At 44.9% G+C, this 21,015-nt stretch overlaps 1 protein-coding gene across 1 annotated transcript in view; it reads left to right on the top strand.

The window, feature by feature from the left end:
* The window catches only part of LOC118898334 (ephexin-1-like), a 73,867-nt gene that overhangs the window by 32,962 nt on the left and 19,890 nt on the right, over positions 1-21,015 (top strand). Inside the window, exons 2-3 of the mRNA XM_036858594.1 lie at positions 3,473-3,812; positions 7,552-7,666. Coding sequence (XP_036714489.1) covers positions 3,551-3,812; positions 7,552-7,666 — 377 coding nt within the window. The 5' untranslated portion in view covers positions 3,473-3,550. The remainder of the gene's footprint in view (positions 1-3,472; positions 3,813-7,551; positions 7,667-21,015) is intronic.

The raw sequence follows: 21,015 nt of genomic DNA, 5'->3' as shown, positions 1-21,015 counted from the left end.
ACTTCACTCCCACGCCACACCGGCCCACCCAGTCACCCTGGCCCGCCACTGCCACTGGGACGGCCCCCTCCCTGCTCATCCCAAAACCACCTTGAGTCAACGATTCTGTCATTCCTCTCACACATCTTCTGCATCCCCCCCGCATCTGCTACACTTGGGTGATACACCTGTGTGATGTCTCCCAGCCCTGCCTGCCCGGAGCTTCCAGGATCCCACTACCTCCTCACTCACAGTCATCGAGGATGCGGTAGGAACTCCCCAACCCACTTCAGAGACCTCCTCAGACTGGCCCCAACATATAACTAACTCCTGCATTACCTGCCCACAGGATCCCTGCCCACTTACTACCCCCAGATCAATTCTAAGCGGAGAACAGCCTCAGTATCAGAGTCTGAACCCAGCTTGGAGGCCCAGAGGGCAAGGGAAAAGAGAAGATGTCATGGGCATAGGTCAGAGTCACTGAGCCCTAAAATCCCAACAGTCTCTGTCTGGACATCTCCAGTGACGGGGAATTCACTGCTACCTTCGGACAGCTCTGAAATCCAAAGCTGAAGTCTGTCCTCGCCCACGGTACTAATTCCACACTCTCCTGTCCCACGCCCGAGAGGGTGTATGTGTGGCGACCTTGCCCTCGTCACTCCCGGGGCTTCTCTGCCCGTCCACCCCGCCCCCTCTTGGATGGGCAGGTTCTCACCGGAGCATAGAGCAGGGGTCCCCCGCTCATCTGGCCAGGACAGCATCCTCCCAATCTCTCTCGTTCCACAACGTGATCCAAAAACAGTTTAGCTTTTTTTGTAGTTACATCTCTTCACTGACTCAGCTTAAACCTGCTTTCAATGAAAATCGCCCACCCTGCCCACTAGCTGTGGGCTCCTCGTCGCGTTTGTAACACGCAATGTCCTCCCAGGTGCTCCTGGGAGGGGTGTCCTATTAATTGTCCAGCAACATAAATGTGACCTTCTTAGTCACTGCGCTCTCCTTTCTGGCCACCAGAAATTGCAGGCTGACTCTCCAAGGGAAGTCTGGATTAGCCAGCAGGATGGGACCTGTCCAACAGATCCCATAGTGCATACCCAGCATTTATGGAGAAGGACATGGATGCTGGGACGGCAGGGACCTTGCTGGGGTCACACAGCTGACCTTGACAGCGAAGGAGCTTCCCAGGCCCCCACAAGCCTGGCAGTACCCCTGCCCCCAACCAAGCTGCCTCAGGGCAGGACCCTGTCTTAATGCTTCTCAATCTCTAACACCTTAATGCTCGGTTCTCTGGGCAGGTCATCACTCGAATGTCACCAGACCTGCAGGCAGGGAGGACAGGAGGCCATGTCCCAGGGTGAAACTTCTGCTCTGCAGAAGACCAGAATGGTCTTGGATGCTCAAATGTCTCCTGACCAGAAAGTCTGAATTCCTGCCTTAGATAAACAAGGATGTTCTCTGCCTGGGGGTGGGGGAAGCCCACGCCCCTCCTGAATATTCTAAGATCACCTGACCAACTGCCCTGAAATCCTGGTGTGTGTTCGGCCTGGGGTCGGGGGAAGGGAAGGGTTTGAGCACTCACCCATGGGAAACTCCACAGGCGGGGCTTGGGGACACCTGGCTGTTAAGTAGAGGGGTGCAGTGGGAAAGGGGGGTGTGCTCTCAAGTCCAGGCCCCATTCTTTCTGTTTTGCACAAGAAAGCAGAGACAGTAGAGGTGGTTCTTCCTGTGGTTCTTTCCTGAGTCTCTAAGCCCTTTGAGAACATGATAGCGGTTCTGGACCCGAAATCAAGAAGAACGTATATACACATACACACGCAGCCTCTGCACACAGTTTACATCCCCCCAAACCTCCACAGAACCCACGGGACCCCGGGTTCTAAGTGGGTGGGGAGCCACAAAGAATTCCTAGCTTGGCTCCCCTGTCTGGCAGCCCCCTACCAGCTTACACCTCATTCAAAGGACCCACATGGTTCACTCCACTCTAAGACCCCTACCCTAGAATAAGGTCTGTGTTGGGAGGAAAAAGGGGTTTGCCTGGCAGTCCTGGTGTATTCCTAATACACCCCTTTTTCCTATGAAAAGTGTCCTGGTTCAGATGCTCTATCTTCTATGGTCACCCCAGAGGGAGGTAACCATTCTGTTACTCCAGTCCCTGGGAGAGCTGTGGGATGCAGGAGGGCTTGTCTTTCCCACAGCTGCCATACAACATCATCCTATCAGAGAGGCCACTAAGCCACCAACCAGACTTGACCCCCAGTGGACGGCAAGAGGTTTGTCCTCGCAGGGTTTAAGACCTCCCATTTCTAAAAAGGGAACCCTCCTACACTGTTGGTGGGAATGTAAGTTGGTATAGCCACTATGGAAACAGTATGAAGGTTCCTCATTACCATATGATCCAGCAATCCCACTCCTGAGCATATATGCAGACAAAACCCTAATCCAAAAAGATACATGTGCCCCTATGTTCACAGCAGTGCAATTCACCATAGCCAAGACATGGAAACAACCTAAATGTCCACCAACAGATGAATGGATAAAGAAGATGTGGTACATATACACAATGGAATACTACTCAGCCATAAAAAAGAACAAAATAATGCCATTTGCAGCAACATGGATGCAACTAGAGATTATCATACTAAGTGAAGTAAGTCAGAAAGAGAAAGACAAATACCATATGGTATCACTTATATGTGGAATCTAAAATATGACATAAATGAACCTACCTATGAAACAGAAACAGACTTACAGTCATAGAGAACAGACTTGTGTTTGCCAAGGGGGAGGCGGTTGGGGGAGGGATGGAGTGGGAAGCTGGGGTCAGCAGATGTAAGTTATTGTATATGGAATGGATAAACGACAAGGTCCTACTGTATAGCACAGAGAACTACATTCAGTATCCTATGATGAACCAGAATGGAAAAGAATATTAAAAAAAAGAATGTATATATGTATAACTGAATCACTTTTCTGTACAGCAGAAATTAACACAACATTGTAAATCAACTATACTTCAATTAAAAAAATAAATAATAATTTAAAAAAAGACTTCCCATCTCTAAATTTACTGTCCTGGGACCTGTCACTCTCTGACAGCCCTTCCTATTCTTCCCACGACTCTTTCTTTCTGTGGCCATACATCTTCCTTTCCCTTGCTTTGGTTTCCTGGAGTTCCCCTCACCATTTTTTGCTACCCTCTCTCGACTTATTCAGCAAATGTTTACAGTACTTGAAAGTTAGTTACACAAGCCACTTTCAGCATTTTCCCCACAAGTGTTGCCTCTGAATAGAATTAACAACCCTCAATTATAAAATGATACATGAATGCATCCAAATTGCAGTGGTTAAACTGTAATTTTCATTGACAGAGATGTGGTCGCCAGGATGCACAGATTATTTCAAATTTCCTCAAATCTGAATGGGAGTGGAATTCCATACTCTGGCATCTTTAGCCTGATGAGAGTGACTGAAAACTGTTCTCTTTCTCTTCTAGAGCACTCAAAACCAGGGACAACTGAGAGAAGTTATTGTTCTCCAGTCATTCTGCTGAGAAACAATTGGACTTGTTTCCATGGAGACCAGGGACTCTGAGGATTTGGGAAAGCCCCAGAAGAAATCAGTGAGTGGTTTGTGGGAGATTGACGAGCTGGCCAGTGTGAGACCTGAGGTCCTCTCAGAAGAGAGGACGCCCCATGCCGACCAGGAGATGCAAGACAAAGCACCCCATTACTACACCCTTATCCAGAGAAACTCCATCTTCAATCGCACTGTGAGACACAGAAGCAAAGGCAAAGCCAGAGGCACTCCCAAACAGAACTGCGGACACCTGGCAGGTCAGTACCAGGGATGACTGTCACAGCTGCTCCTTGACATCCAGTTGGAGTCACTGGGGCTGAAAGGCCCACTTAAATGAAAGGAGAATAAAAGGCACTGAAAATGAACAAGGACAGGGTCAATAAGGTGGAACACTTTGAAGCCCTTATCCAAAGAATTCAAATTCCCCCAAGAAGATGATGGGGATACTTCAGGAGAAAGTGCTGACCCAAGTGATACAGTAAGACTGGCTTCTCTTAAAAGAGCCGTCTTGTTCCAGGACTCAGCAAACCCCCCAGATTCCATGCATTCTAGAAGGGAGGCTTGCAGTTGTCTATGTGTAAGGATATCTGGGAACACGAGTTTCTCTCCTAACATGAGGTTCTATCCTGTTCTCTCACCATCACCATGATAGCTAGAGTTTCTGTTGTCCTGAAAATATGAGAGATGAATACCGTGGGAATAGCTTTGCAGCAGGATCCCTTAATCTTTTTTTTTAATTTAATTAATTAATTTATTTATTTATGGCTGTGTTGGGTCTTCGTTTCTGTGCGAGGGCTTTCTCTAGTTGTGGCAAGCGGGGGCCACTCTTCATCGCGGTGTGCGGGCCTCTCACTATCGTGGCCTCTCTTGTTGCGGAGCACAGGCTCCAGACGCGCAGGCTCAGTAGTTGTGGCTCACGGGCCTAGTTGCTCTGCGGCATGTGGGATCTTCCCAGACCAGGGCTCGAACCCGTGTCCCCTGCACTGGCAGGCAGATTCTCAACCACTGCACTACCAGGGAAGCCCCCTTAACCTTTTAAACCAGTTCCTAGCACATTTTATCTGCTCAAAGCCTATCTGTTGAGCAGAATGGGACCAGAAACGTTTACAAATGGGGGTTGTCAGAGCTGAACCTCCTTCCCCTGTGACTTGCCCACGTGGCGGAGCAGGCAGCATGCTGGGGTTGTGGAACGTGTGACAGTTTCTTAGCCCCTGGGGTACGGCAGCTGTCACTGGACAGACAGCACGCTGCCCCGTGTGTGCGGGGGAGACATTAACTGGTTCAAAAACTTTCATTAAACTCTATCTAGTAGCCTTTTGCCACATGTTAAACCACCCTTAAAACCTAGAGACGGGACAACAATATTTATTATTTCTCTTGATTCTGGGGGTTGACTGGGTGGCTCCTCTGTCTGGGCCACTTTGTCTGACCTCTGCAGTGAGCTGGTGGCTCATCTGGGGTTGGAAGGTCAAGGACAGCCTCTCTGGCCGCTAGCGAGCTGGTTGGTCCACGAGGGCCTCACCTGGGCTGTTTGTCTCTGCTCCACATGTGGCTCGTTCTCCAGGAGGCTAGCTCGGGCTTGTCCACACGGCAGCAGGGTTCCCAGAGGGCAGGAGCAGAAGCCTCCAGGTCTTGAGACCCGGCGTCAGAGCCGCACAGTCACTTCTACCGCATTCTATCTGTCCACGCAGCTCACAGGTCCAGCCCAGATAAAAGCAGATGGAGAAATCAACTCCACTGCTTGATGCGAGGAGCAGCGAAGAAAGCATGGCTGTCTGCCACCTACCACAAACATAGAATTTTGTGTTGAGTACCGTGCGAAGCAAGAGAAATACAGCAATGGGAATACTATAGTCATGGGAGCGGGGTGGTTGGTACATTATATTACTCTCTCAACTTCTGTGTATGTTTGAAAATTTCCATAAGAGTTAAAAGCACACACACATGAATAAGTGGGAGTCTCTGCCCTTGAGAAACCCAAAATATTGTAATTATGTCATTTTACTGCAAGCAATGTGGCAAAGTTTATAAGAGAGGTAAAGGCAAAAAAAAGTAGACCCTCTGGAAGGGTTAGGAATGATTCCCCCAAAGAAGATGATATTTTAGGTGAGCCCTGAAGGATGCATTAGGACGTGGCCGGAAAGAACAGCAGCTAACTTGGCTGAGCACTTGTGGGTACTTATTGGCTAAGATAGGCAGGCATTTCAAGGCAGTTCTTACCATACCCATTTTACAGATGAAAAAAAAATAACCAAGGCCCAGAGAAACTGAGTCGCTTACCCCAAATCACACAGCTAGTGAGTGGTATGGCTTGATCTAGAGTTCAGATTCTCCTAGTCCCAGAACCTGTGCAGATGGAGAAGGGGGTTAGAGCAGCTCTGTCCAGCAGAAATGTAATGCAAGCCACATACGTCGTTTAAAATTTTTTTACATTAAAAAGTAAACAGAAATGAGTAAAATTAATTTTAACAATGTACTCTATTTAACCCAATACATCCAAAATATTATAATTTTATCCTATAGTCAATAATCGATATAAAAATTAGTAATAAGATATTTCACAGTCTTTTTGTGGTACTGTTTTTGAAATCTGTTGAGTATTTTGTATTTATAGTCTCTCTCAATTTGCATACTAAATTTTCATTGGAAATTCTTGATCTGGATTTAGATTTCATAAAATGTGCAGTCAAAGAAGTAGTTTACAGCCAGAGAAGTTATTAAATGTACAGCCAGAAAAGTTAATCAAAGTAGAAACAATCCCCAGATTACTCTTAATGTCCTCAAAAGTTTTCCAATAATGAAACTATCAGTTTTTACGTTTAAATTTAAATTAAGTTTTTAAAAAATGAAGAATTTACGTTAGTCACATGAGCCACATTTCAAGTGTGTAATAGCCCCACGTGGCTAGCGGCTACCCCATCGGACCTTGCAGGGTTAGAGCGTTGAAAGCAGAGAGAAAAGCAGAATCAGCTGCCCAAAGTCGGGGTGGGGGACTTTCGGAGCAGGAGAAAAGGTGGGTGTGGGGCTGTGTTTGAGATGAGGCTGGAGAGGGAAACAGGGTTGATGGGGAGAGAGCCTCAAGTTTGTCGCCTCCAAGACAAGTGGAGGCTGCCGACGCCAGTGTAGACACCGGGGCCACGGCATGCCCTGCCACAGCCAAAGATGCCATTTATGTTCAGACCATAAATACTCTCATCAGACTCACAGTTTTATTTGTAAAGTGACTTCCTCATTTCAGCTCCCTGGAGTTAACTCTCAAGACAGCCCAGCATCCCCTGATCCAGGGTCCAAGGAGAAAACACTGTTCTGCTGAGGAGCAGACAGAACAGGCCACCCAGCACCGGGCTTCTCCGGTCCACCCCCTAACAAGGAAAGAAGGCTGGCGCTCTGGGTTCACGGTTTGTGATCTGGGTCTGGAAAGTGAGGACAGTCCCCATCTCATCTGCTAAGGGGTGTCCTTTCAAAGTCATACGAGAACATTAACTAACAACCCCACCTATGGTTGATCTGACACTCTAGGGCAGGTGACTTATTATTTAATATCTATTAGGACTCAGAAATTGTAAAGTTAGATGTTAAAAAACTGATAAGTTGCAAATGATTTTTATCCAGTAGAAATGATAACACCAGTGGTTACGGTTCTATTGTCCTCTAAGACATTAACCAGGTTTGTATCCAAGTTTTCAAGCTCATTTCTGATTTTCTTTTTTCCGCTATACATGCACATATGGATGGATGTGTGTGTGGATGTATGTGTGGCTATGAAGTTTCTCGTACCATAATTATGATTTTCATAGTGATGGCGTTGCAGGTCACTGAATACAGCACAAAAAGTGGCAAATTCCCCTTTGGGGGCGTGAGAGGAAGGACACCCCTCTTCACTCCACTTCCTTCTCCTCTCAGGGTGACAGTGCTACCGTCCTAGTCTAATAGAGAGAACTGCCTGGAAAGGGGAGACGCACATTCCTAACTCCCTACATGTCTCACATGTCACAGATACACTGGAAAATGGGAACTCTGTAAATGAGCCCCTGAACTTGAATTTCCCCCAGAGCAGAACTCGACCCTGGAGAATACCAACAGGGACAGACCTAGGAGCCAAGAGAGCAAGGTGAGAGACAGCAAATCATGTGGGGTTGGTTCATGAAACAATGTAACAAGGGTCATTCTGCAGAGTCTTGACCGGGCTACAAGGGTGTCTTGTGTTTAAAAAATAATAATAACTTTTAGTTGTTCATGTTTTTAAAAACTCCATTTTTTTTTTAGATTCCATATATATGCATTAGCATAAGGTATTTGTTTTTCTCTTTCTGACTTACTTCACTCTGTATGACAGACTCTAGGTCCATCCACCTCACTACAAATAACTCTATTTCTTTTTATGGCTTTTTATGGCTTTTAATATTCCATTGTATATATAACCTAGAGGGGTGGGATAGGGAGGGTGGGAAGGAGGCTCAAGAGGGAGGGGATATGGGGATATATGTATACATATGACTGATTCACTTTGGTGTACAACAGAAACTAACACAGTATTGTGAAGCAATTATACTCCAGTAAAGATCTATTAAAAATAAATAAATAAATAAATAAATAAATCACCCTCAGAGCTCTGAGTAGTGCCACAGTTAAAAAAAAAAAAAAAAAAACTCCACAATCCTTTAAAAAAGATAAATAGCTCCACTGTTACTCTCCTGTCACAAAACTAGGAAACTTTAGATACTAAACACATGAAGAAGTAGAAAAGAAAAATCACTGCATCACCACCACCCAGAGGTTTTTATGTGTTGTAACTGTTTTGTCTTTTTTTCTATATGTTTTATGCATATTTTCTCTTCATAAAATGGGATCTTATATACATGCTATCTTGAAACCTACTTAACAATACAGGCAAACTTCAGACATATTGAGGGTTTGGTTCCAGATCATCACAATAAAGTGAATCTTGCAGCAGAGCAAGTAGCATGAATTTTTTGGTTTCCCAGTGCGTATAAATGTTATGTTTACACTACACTGTGGTCTTTTAAGTGTGCAATAGCATTATGCCTAAAAAATATACATACTTTAATTTAAAATGCTTTACTGCTAAAAAATCCTAACCATCATCTTACAACACAGGGTTGCTACAAATCTTCAATTTGTAAAAGAAAAAAAAAAAAAAACCTACCCAATATCTGAGAAGCACAATAAAGCAAAGTGCAATAAAACAAAGTATTCCTGTATATCATGTCACTAAATATTTTTCTACATCATGATTTAATGGCTATAAAATAATCTATAGAATGGTTGGATTGTGATTAATTAACCATGCTCCTGTTGTTTGGATGCTTGGATATTTTATCAGTTGGGACTGAATTTAGCTGCTTGTAACCAAAAAACCCAAATAACACAGCCTAACAAGGCAGAGGTCTATTTGGTTCTTGTGTGAAAGAAATCTGGAGGATTGTGACAGCAGCTTCTCATGCCGTCAGGGACCCAGGCTCCTTCTAGCTTCTTCTCTGCCATCTGTCAAAATGACTGCCAGAGCTCCAGCCATCAGAGCCTCAGTTTAGGTGGAGGGAAGGAGAAAAGCGGAGGACAGGGGGACACATGCCAGCCTAGTCTGCCCTCCTTTAAGGAGTTTCCCTGAAGCCTACTCAACAATTAGTGGCCAAATTGGGTCTTATTGGTCAAAACTGGGTCACATGGCCACCTCCACCTGTAAGGAAGCTGAGAAATGTGTGTTGTTTTTAAATCAGGTCTGTTTCTGTCCCAAATAAATTGGTTCCATAGGAGAGAAGAAAGGGGAGTGGATACAAGGGAAGCGGCAGCAATCTCTGACCTGAGGGCGTTTCACATTTTTGCTATTTTTTAAGACACACTATGATAAATATCACTGTGACAAAATCCTGAAGCCAATCCCTCATTATTTCCTTAAGTTAAATTCCTAGAAACTTCACACTCTACAAATCCCTGGGTAGTTATGAGAAATAATATTCCCATATCTGCACTGGGGAAGCACGGACTGGGCCACCTGTCCCACCAAGAGGTGGGGAGGCACCCCTTTGCTTCCTGACATTACTTTGCCCATAGGGCCTCGATTTATATAGAGATATAGTAACAAGGACCTATTTTACTTACATGTAATTATATGTTAGGGGCAACTGCTTCCTGTTGTGTCTGATTTGGCTCTGATAAATCTCAGGAACCAAACACAACACAATCAATGTCCGACCACCTACACAGGATACTCCAAGAGAAAGTGAGGTCGCCCTTGTCGAGGGGTAACAAGGGTGATGGTACAAGTATTTGACAAGCAGGACCCAGCGCTGGAGCAAGGGTCCCAAAAGGGCAGAGAGCGGCCCTTGGGAGCGGTGGTTCAGGAAAATGGCTATTTCCCAATCAGCACATAAATGTTTTCATATCTTAACACTCAATTAAAAAAAAAAAAACAGGGTAGGGGTGAGGAGAGTGGCTGCTGGGTTTTGTTTGGAGGGAATTGTTGGGGTGCCCTGAGTCATCCACTTCTCCCCAAGGGGGGCTCCTCCTTGTATTTGTAAGGGTTCCTCAGAGAAACAGAGCCAACAAGATATGGAGAGAGACTGAAAGAGAGAGAGAGAGAGAAGGAGAGAGGAAGACAGAGAGAGAGAGAGAGGGAGAGATTCATTTTAAGGGACTGGCTCCCACAGTTGTGGAGGCTTGCTGAGTCCAAAATCTGCAGGGTGGGCCAGCAGCTGGGGACTCAAGGAAGAGTTGTCATCTGAGTCCATAGGCGGCTGCTGGCACAATCCCTTTTTACTCCGGTGAGGTTAGTCTTTGTTCTATTAAGACCTCCGACCCTTTGGATGAGGCCCACTCACATTAAGGAGGGTCTTCTGCTTTACTCAAAGTCCACTGATTTAAGTGTTAATCTCATCCAGAAAACACCTTCACAGAAACATGCAGAATAATGTTTGACCAAATATCTGAGCATCATGGCCCAGCCAAGTTGATAAATCAAATTAACCATCACACCTCTCACCTTAATCCTGGTGAGGGGGGCTTCAAGAGAGGGAGGGCTTGGAAATTTCAAATCTGGGGGATACAAAGGCTGGAAACATCTAGAGGTGAGCTGGCTGACAGCCTGCATGGGAGGCGAGGGGAGCAGGGCCGAGAAAGGAGTGAGGGGCATCTACACCAAAGGCAAGGCAGCGGTATGTGTTTTCTTGAAAGCAAGTGTGGACCTCAAGGAAAGGAACCAGCTCTGAACCACTGTGAAAAGAACTCCACCCAAAAGACTTCCTGCTAGGGGCCAGGTGAACCTTGGCAGAAAGTGGCTGCAGAAACGTGGGGTGTCATAAGTGGCCAGCTTGAGAGCTTTGCACACGCCCCAAAACTGCAGTCAGAGACCCCTGGCAAGGTATCTCTGAGGAGCCCCTACAACTGCCCCACTTTCAGGGCCCAAAGTGCAGCTAGGGGGACAGGGAGAAGACAGAGCATGAAGCAGAGGCTTCCCAGCTTTGGGAGGCCTGGATGCGGAGAAGGAGTTGGAGTTTTGTTTTGTTTTTTTAACTTTGGGGTTTATTTATTTATTTATTTATTTATTTATGGCTGTGTTGGGTCTTCGTTTCTGTGCGAGGGCTTTCTCTAGTTGCGACAAGCGGGGGCCACTCTTCATCGCGGTGCGTGGGCCTCTCATTATCACGGCCTCTTATTGCGAAGCACAGGCTCCAGACGCGCAGGCTCAGTAATTGTGGTTCACGGGCCTAGTTGCTCCGCGGCATGTGGATCTTCCCAGACCAGGGCTCGAACCCGTGTCCCCTGCATTGGCAGGCAGATTCTCAACCACTGCGCCACCGGGGAAGCCCGGAGTTGGAGTTTTGAAATAGCTTTCAGGTGCACTTTTTATACCCAGCAAAAGAGGCCATTTGTTTACAAGCTAAGAGTGACCAGAAAAACTTTGCCTGTAGTCTGCCTGCGATTTCACCCAAGGCTGGGCAGGCAGTACCAACCCACAGAGCAGGCTGAAGTGGGGAGTCGAGGGGAAGATGAGAGCCCTTTCTGTCTGCTCCTCACTGAGTCAGTTTGGCTCACAGAAGTCACCTGTGCTTCCTTCCGTCTTGGGCTTAGTGAGGACAGAGGTTCGGGGGAGCATATCTAGGTCAGTCTCAGGAGCCCCAATGTGACACTTGTTTCTATTATGTTTTCTGAGCTGGATTTCTATGGCCAGGCAGGTCACAAGGTACTTATGGAAAAGCTTTCTAGTCAAAAACCTCCTGCTGGGCTGTCAGGCTCCCACAGCTTTGAGTTACTGCTTTTATAGGTAAAGTTCCAAATATGAGTTTCTCCTGGGAAACATTACCATTCGACAGTTAATGAACCACCACATCAATATCTGCTTGACATGAGACATCTGGGGTACCATTAGTGAGTGCCATCCATCCTCTTCCGGTCACTCCTCATTTCACCAGCACCTTGGCATTCAGAGGCTCAGATCTTTATTTGTGTGAAGTAATTTAACCTCTGCTCTTGCCCACATCTCTTGTGTCCCTCTCTTTATATACTGTGCGCCTCATGTAAAGTGTCATGGTTGACTCTGAGCATCTCTTGTTCAGTTTCCATGGTCACTTTCCCAATGCTGTTAGCCATCCACTCCTGTTGAAATCCCCTTTGCTCTAAGCCAGGAAAATAATTCTCTACCTCCTTGCTGATTTGAGTGTATAAATGCAAGATTCTGATCTAAATTTGACCCCCCCCAAATAAAAGGAAAGAAAGAGAACCCCACATTGTACAAAGACTGGAAGCAATTGAAGGAGGACTAGAGTGTTATGCTGGGCCCCAAACATTTTACCTCTCTTCTTTGTAATTGTCACTATAGTAAATGCTTTCATAAAGGCAATTTTAATAGTACTTATTAAAGGAAATTTTACATTACAACAAAATGTACAGATCTTAGCTATATAGCTTGATGAATGCATTAGTCAGCTTGGGCTGTCATAACAAAATACCATAGACTGATGGGTAGACAATAGAAATTTGTTTCTCACAGTCTGGAGGCCAGAAGTCCTGGATCAAGGTACCAGCATGGTCGGGTTCTGGTTTGCAGACAGCCACCTTCTTGCTGTGTCTTCACACAGTGGAGAGGGAAAGTGAGCTCTGGTCTTTTCCTCTTCATGGGGCCCCACCCTCCCAAAGACCCCATCTCCAAATACCATCACACTGGGGGTTAGGGCTTCAACATATGAATTTGGGGCGGGGGGGAGGGATACAATTCACTCTATAGCAATGAACGTTTACATACATATACACCCACTTGACCATCAACCAGACCAAGATCTAGAACATGAGCCATGAAGCTAAGACCCTTTTCCTATGAATACCCATCCCTCTCAGACAGAACCATCTTCTGATTTCTATCACTGTTAGATTAACTTTGCTGGCTCATGAACTTCATAAAAATGGGATCACACAGTGTGTCATCTGTAGTGTCTCTCTTACTTTGCTCAACATAGTATTTGAGATTCATCAATGTGTGTCTATCAGATTGTTCTTTTTATTGCTGAGAAGTATTACCACAATTTGCTTATCCGTCCTTCTGCCGATGACTATTTGGATTATTTCTAGTTTCAACTAATATAAAGTTGCTACGAATGTTCTTAGACAAGTCTTTTTGTGGATGTGTGTACTCATTTCTCCAGAGTGTGTACTCAGGAGTGGAAGTGTTGGGTCTGAGGATAGGTGTTTATTTAATGTTATTAGAAACAGCCAAGTAATTTCTCAAAATGATTGACTATTTTACACTTCTACTTTACACTCCTATCAGCAAGATATCAAAGTTCCGGTTGCTCTAGATCCTCATCAATGCTTGGAATTGTCAATCTTTGTAACTATATCCACTCTAATATATTGTGGTTTCTCACTGTGATTTTAATTTGTATTTCCCCAATGACTCATGATGTTGAGTACCTTTTCATATGTTTGTTGGCCATTCATGTACTTCTTCTGTGAAGTTCTTATTCAACTCTTTTGCCCATTTATTATTATTCTTTTAATTTGTAGGACTCCTTATGTATCTTGACCACAAATCCTTGGTCAGATAAATGAATTGCAAATATGTTCTACCAGTCTGTGGCTTGTCTTTTTTTTTTTTTTTTTTTTTTAATTTTATAGCTACTTTTATTTTTATTTATTTATTTATTTTTTTTGGCTGTGCTGGGTCTTCGGTTCATGCGAGGGCTTTCTCTAGTTGCGGCAAGTAGGGGCCACTCTTCATCGTGGTGTGGGGACCGCTCTTCATCGCGGTGTGCGGGCCTCTCACTATCACGGCCTCTCTTGTTGCGGAGCACAGGCTCCAGACACGCAGGCTCAGTAGCTGTGGCTCACGGGCCCAGCTGCTCCGTGGCATGTGGGATCTTCCCAGACCAGGGCTCGAACCCATGTCCCCTGCATTAGCAGGCAGATTCTCAACCACTGCGCCACCAGGGAAGCCCTGTGGCTTGTCTTTTAATTTTCCTGTTTTTTAAAGAGCAGAAATTTTGACGAAGACTAACATCAATTTTTTTTCTTTTATTGTTTGTCCTTTTCCACTTTAAGAAAGATTTGACTACTTCAAAGTCAAAGATAGTCTCCTATGCTTTTCTTATGGATGTTTTATACTTTTAGCTTTCACATGTAGGTCTATGGTCCATATGGATATCCAGTTGCTCTGGCATCATTTATTAAAAAGAACGTCTGTTTCCCCCGAAGAATTGCATTGGTGTTTTGTTTGGTTTTGATTTTGTTTTTCCGAAAATCCACTGACTGCAGACACATGGGTCTTTTCTGGACTTCTATTCTGTTTCATTGATCTAATTGTCTTTCCTTATGCCAGTATTACACTGCTTAAATACTGTAGCTTTATGCTAAGTTTTAAAATCTGGTAGTGTAAACCCTCCTACTTTGTTCTTTTTTAAGACTGTCTTGGCTATTTTAAGTCCTTTGCATTTCCATATAAATTTTAGAATCAGTTTGTCAATTTATATTCTGAAAAAAAGTCTGCTAGGATTTTGGTTAAGATTGCATTATCTCTATAGATAAATTTGGAGATTATTGACACCTGAAGATTGAACAATTTAAGGTACCAATCTATGAACATGTCCTAATTTTCCATTTATTTAGATACTCCTTAAATTAATCCAGCAATGATTTTATAGTATACTATAGAAGATTTACACATATTTTAATTATATTTGTTTCTATGCATTGAATGGTTTTCATCCTGTTTTAAATGTCTGTGTTTTGTAATTTCATTTTTCAATTGTTTATTGGTAGTATGCATAAATACAATTAATTTCTGCATGTTCGCCCAGTATCATGTGACCTTGATAAGTTCAGCTGTAGTTCTGTTTGTATATTCCTTTGGATTCTCCACACACACAATCCTGTCTTCTGTGAATAAAGATAGTTTTAATTCTTTCTTTCCAATCATCATGCCTTCTATTTGTTTTCTCTTGTCTTATTGCACTGGTGAGGACTTCCATTATGATATTGAAAGAAGTAGTGAGAGTAGGAATCCTTATCTCATTCTCTGGTCACAGTTACTTTGATTGCAAAGATCAGAGCCTACTCAAATTTGTTCAAGTAAAAGAGGCATGTGGTAAGGATGCTGGAATCCCAAAGAATCCAAATAAAAGAGATGAAGCCCAACTCTATAGGAAGGGAAAAGCCATTAGGAGAGCCACTTTCTCCTCTTCTCAGGGGCCATGGTGGGGCCCATTCCTCTCTGCTCTGTGGACTGCTTTATTCTCCTGCTCTCTTCTCAGACCAGCTTCTCTTGCTTGTCACATTGCACATGACCCAAAATGGCAGCCATAGCCGATATGACCTTTCAGCTTGGCTCTCCACAGCCAATGGGGATTTTTGTGTCTCTAAGACAGAATTTCTAAGGAAAAAAATTCTGGTTGGCCATCCTTGGGTCAGGTGTTTAGCTCTGGACCAATCAGCTAAAAGAATAGGAGGCAGGATTAATGAGGTCATTCCCACTTCAGAGGAAACTGTGTTGGGGAGAATCTTTGAGAAGTATGTTAAGGAGAGCCAGGCACCCAAAATGTATCTCATGTAATTAGAGTCTGGGCTTCCCACACGAGGGAATGCCAAAGGGGTCTTGGCTGAGGTGAGAAGCAGCAGAATGGAAGTTAGAGCAGTAGGGGCTGGAGGCTAGATTAGAGGATTAACGTCTTCTGAGACCCAGATGGCCAAGGAACCAGTCCTCCATTTGCTAGAAGTTTGGGTGGTACTGATACGAAGCATGTGATGTTCTTCTTAGTGGTCAGTGCCTATCCCCAGAGGTTCTAGAATTGTCCGCAGCTCACCCAAGGGTGTCCTGCAAGTCCTCTTCCATACGCCCACAAGCAGGGTGTTCATGGTGCTGCTGGGCAGTGCAGCAGGAGGGGAACACAATTACTATAGACAGATGTGCTAGCAAGAGGAGTACAGGAAGGGAACTAATGTCTGTTGAGGGTCTTTATGTGTGCTATCGCTTTAAATTCTCTTACATTATTCCCATCTCACAGATTAGAAAACTAAGACTCAAAGTTAGTAAGTAGCCTTTGGTGGCACAGCTAGTAAGAAGAGAGCCAGACCAGGAACCCAGAGGCTTAGACTCCACACCCCATGACCTCCCACTTCCCAGGCTGCCCTGGATGGAGGTATTGCCAGGGTAACTTGGCTGTGAGAAGGAGGGTGTTATGGTTAACCTGCCCACAGTGGGCAAAGCCCAGAGGCACCCCCAGTCGGTCACCAGATCGGTCCCTTCAGGGTCCTCTCAAGTCAAGATGTTATAAGTTGGGTCTTTACTATAGATGTAATGTCCCAGAAATCATTTCATATCATAAAAGTACCAAATTGATAAATACAGATTCACACATATGAGAAAAGAACTCAAACGTGCTTTGATGAATTGACATTTCTATATAAAATTAAACTACATTATAAAATTTCACATGGGGCAATTTTTCAGCAGGCTGATGCTTCTTAAAAATATTTGTCCACTGACCTTCCCACTGAAAATGCCTTTGTCTTTTCCTGGCAGTGCCCTGAGGGAATTGCAGGAGTTTCTAATTGTTCCAAGGATTGTCAGCCTGTATTAAGCATTAGAGTCACCCCAGGGTTAACACTCACGGGGCAGCCAGGGGCAGCCTCATTCAGTGTTAACAGCTCTGCTCTACTTGGTCCAGCCAAACCTTCCTAATTATTAAATATTGTGACTATTATCCCTGGATCCATGTCCAAAATGATCATTGCCATGAAATCCCTCACTGCCATTAAAGGCTCATGCATGGCACTGTGAGTCTTTGAATGCTGATATGAGGGAGGGACCAGTTTCCATATTGGAAACTGTATATGTTTCCATGGAAATATACAAGTTCCATGTATTGTAACCCTGGGGGCAGCTTGTCAGATGTTCATAAATGCTAGTTTGGGTTGTCACTAGGAGAGCCTCACAGTCTTTACAATCTGTAAACACAAGAAACAAATGTTGAGTCACTGCAGATTGGCGGCTGTCTCTTTGATTCAAGGAAGCTGTTTTGGGTTTTGCCATTAGTCAGTCATTTGGGGCAATACAGGAGCTGAAGAAATGCAGCCTGACTCTAATCAGCCTCTAGAGCTACCAGTTTATAAGAAACACAGGAGCGAGAGGAACCAGTAAAACACACTGCAGTCGCAATCAACAAAATCCAGACAAGACAGATGACCCAATTTCTCAACATAGTACAAGGAGAAAACAAGAAAGTGAAGTAGCGATTCAAAGTTTCTCAAGGGAAAAACAAGAAAGTGAGGTAGCGATTCGAAGGTTCTCAGGCAACATCAACCAACTGCAACACGTAGACCTTACTTGAATCCTGTTTCAAACAAACACTGTGTCCCTTTTCTGGGATGGAAAGTTTCAAAGACAATCAGGGAAATTTGAACATGGATCAGATGTTTGATGATACTAAGAAATTATTAATTTTTTAAGGCATGTTAAAGGTATTATGGCTATTTATAAAGTCCTTTTCTTTTAGAGCTACATTCTGAAAGATTTTGGATGAAATGGATATGATGTCTGGGATTTGCTTCAAAATAATGCAGGCCCAGGAAGGCGTGGGTAGAGTAGGGATGAAAGAAGATAAGCCATGAGGTGGTTAGGAATCCACCTGCCAATGCAGGGGACATGGGTTCAAGCTCTGGTCCGGGAAGAACCCACATGCCGCAGAGCAACTAAGCCCACGCACCACAACTTCTGAGCCTGCGCTCTAGAGCCTGTGAGCCACAGCTACTGAGCCCGCGTGCCTAGAGCCCGTGCTCCACGACAAAGAGAAGCCACCACAATGAGAAGCCCGCGCACTGCAACGAAAAGTAGCCCCCGCTCGCTGCAACTAGGGAAAGCCCACACGCAGCAACGAAGACCCAACGCAGCCAAAAATAAATAAATAAAATTTAAAAATTAAAGGGACTTCCCCGGTGGCGCAGTGGTTGGGAATCCACCTGCCAATGCAGGGGACATGGGTTCGAGCCCTGGTCCGGGAAGATCCCACATGCCGCAGAGCAAATAAGCCCGTGTGCCACAATTACTGAGCCTGTGCTCTGGAGCCTGCGAGCCACAACTACTGAGCCTGAGTGCCACAACTGCTGAGCCCGTGTGCCACAGCTACTGAAGCCCGAGTGCCTACAGCCCGTGCTCCACAACAAGAGAGGCCACCGCAATGAAAAGCCTGCGCACCGTGACAAAGAGTAGCCCCCCTAAAAAAAAAAAAAAGAGTAGCCCCCGCTCGCCGCAACTAGAGAAAGCCTGCGTGCAGCAACAAAGAGCCAACACAGCCAAAAGTAAATAATCAATCAATCAATTTATAAAAAAAAAAGAAGATAAGCCATGTGTCTTTAACTGTTGAGCTGGTGATAGGTATTTGGGTAGTTCATTATACTTTTCTGTCTACTTTAGTGTATGTTTGAAATTTTCCATAATAAAAAGCTGACTTTTTATTATATTTTTTGAGAGCTTATTTTTTTTTTTAAATTATTATTTATTTATTTATTTTGGCTGTGTTGGGTCTTCGTTTCTGTGCGAGGGCTTCCTCCAGTTGCGCCAAGTGGGGACCACTCCTCACCGCGGCGCGCGGGCCTCCCACCATCGCGGCCCCTCCCGTTGCGGAGCACAGGCTCCAGACGCGCAGGCTCAGCAGTTGTGGCTCACGGGCCCAGTTGCTCCGCGGCATGTGGGATCCTCCCAGAACAGGGCTCGAACCCGCGTCCCCCACATTAGCAGGCAGATTCCCAACCACTGTGCCACCAGGGAAGCCCTGAGAGCTTATTTTTTAAAAAATAAACAGGCAGAAGTGGAAGTAGAGAGGCCCTTCAGGCCCCACCCCAATCCCCCTGCCTGTGTCCCCTTTTCCAGGAGGTGGGGCAGAATCATCAGCCCCTACCACTGATCTGGTGGTCTAGGGGACGTCGACTGTAGGCTCCCTGAAGGCAGGACCATGCCAAGTTTTGCTCCCCCTGAGCACTTAGCACATGCCTGACTCACCAGGAGCACTCAATATTTGCAGAGGCAGGGAGGCTCCCTGGACAGAGGTTGCAGCTTGGGAACTTGACGACCCCTTGAAGGCACACCTGTGCAAACTAGTCCAGCAGTGGCCCAGGACTGCTCAGACCAAAGCTCTCACAAAGCCAGGTCACAGTGTCACCGGGATAGGTAAATACTGCAGTCCTGGCAGGAATGCAGCAGCTCTAACGCGGAAGGGTTTGCCTGCCCCCAGCTGCCTTCTGGAGATAACCCACTTCTCCAGCTCCCCCAGTAAGACAGGAGACCCAGTACCCTCAACAATAAAAATGCAAATGGAGCATCATCCGTTAACTTCCTCTCTGGCATCCCTCTACCTGGGCACTGGCTAAGCCTGGGAGTGCCCACCCCTTCTGTGCAACGTGAACAAAGGACACTGCCCCGCTCAAAGGATCTCAGGCCACTTGGACATGGTGACTGAAGAGGTTTAGATTTTCTGTCTCTGAAATTGTTTCTATTCTTAGACTGTCTCAGAACAAATATAACTGTGACTTATGTTTCACAGTTTATGCAGCTAATTTCATATATTTTTGACAGCTCTATCTTATTTTTAGCAGTGCTAAACTTTTCTTCCCTTTGGGAAGTTGAAGGACTGTGTTCCCCACCTCCCCACCAGGCCTTGACACGGGCTGCAGGGCAAGTGGCTCTTTCAGGGTGACCTTGGGATGGGCATGGCTCTCAGCTCGCCCTCCTCCTGCCGGGCCCAGAGGTGACCAGACAAAGGCTCAGGAACTTGCAAAGGACTCAGATCTTAAGGGGTTAAATGGACAGTCTCTTGGACTTGCTAACTCTTTTAACATTTGAAACAACAATAATAGTAATAATAATAGGCATCGGGCAGAGCCTGACACGTGGATGTTTGTTTTTCTTGCCTGCATGGAGTGCAGCTTTCGTGATCTTATTTCCCTGACCAGGAATTGAACCTGCACCCCCTGCAGTAGAAGTGCAGAGTCTTAACCACTGGACTGCCACGGAAGCCCCTGATGCATGGGTTTTACCCATGTAATTATATCTTTGGTGTTTTAAGCTGTTGACATCTTCTGACTTGTTAAGTTGTCCTTTTAGGTTACTTTTGCCTTAATTGAGTTACTCTAGTTTATTTTACCTATCATTCTTTTAATGTTTAGGCTTCCTTATTTTACCCTTTTATCTTCCTTCTTATTCTCCCTCTATTTAAATCACCTTTTAAATGTTTTCCTTTTAGATTTTACCTTTATAATTACTTCTACTAATTAAATCCAGTGCTTCTGGCTTTGCTCTAGTATCAAATCCTCCCCCAAACCCCGCCACTTTATTTTGTTTTTAACTTACTGTTTAACTCCCTAAGCTTCTGGGGGATTGTAGGTCTTAACTTATTGTTTTATTTCTTATTTCTTTTTAAGCTATAATGTTTTATATGTCCTTTTATTTTGTTTGCTTGACTGTTTACAACCATAACTTTTCAATAACCTGATTTTGTTCTTAAATTATTATTTTATTGGTTCTACCCCTTATGCATAATGTTAATTATTCTGTTTCTTTTGTTAGTCATAAATCTGTATCTTATTGGTTGTATTTTTCTCTAATTCTTTTGAATACTTTTATTTATTTATTTATTTATTTTTAAAATTTATTTATTTATTTATTTTTGGCTGTGTTGGGTCTTCATTGCTGCGCACGGGCTTTTTCTCTAGTTTCGGCGAGCAGGGGCCAGTTGCAGTTCGCGGGCCTCCCATTGTGGTGGCCTCTCTTGTTGCGGAGCACGGGCTCTAGGCGCGCAGGCTTCAGTAGTTGTGGCTCGCGGGCTCTAGAGTGCAGGCTCGGTAGTTGTGGCGCATGGGCCTAGCTGCTCCTTGGCATGTGGGATCTTCCCAGACTAGGGCTCGAACTCACGTCCCCTGCATTGGCAGGTGGATTCTTAACCACTGTGCCACCAGGGAAGC

This window comes from Balaenoptera musculus, chromosome 7 (assembly GCF_009873245.2).
Source record: "Balaenoptera musculus isolate JJ_BM4_2016_0621 chromosome 7, mBalMus1.pri.v3, whole genome shotgun sequence".
Taxonomy (NCBI): Eukaryota; Metazoa; Chordata; class Mammalia; order Artiodactyla; family Balaenopteridae; genus Balaenoptera; species Balaenoptera musculus.
This window is presented reverse-complemented; position numbering and strand designations above follow the sequence as displayed.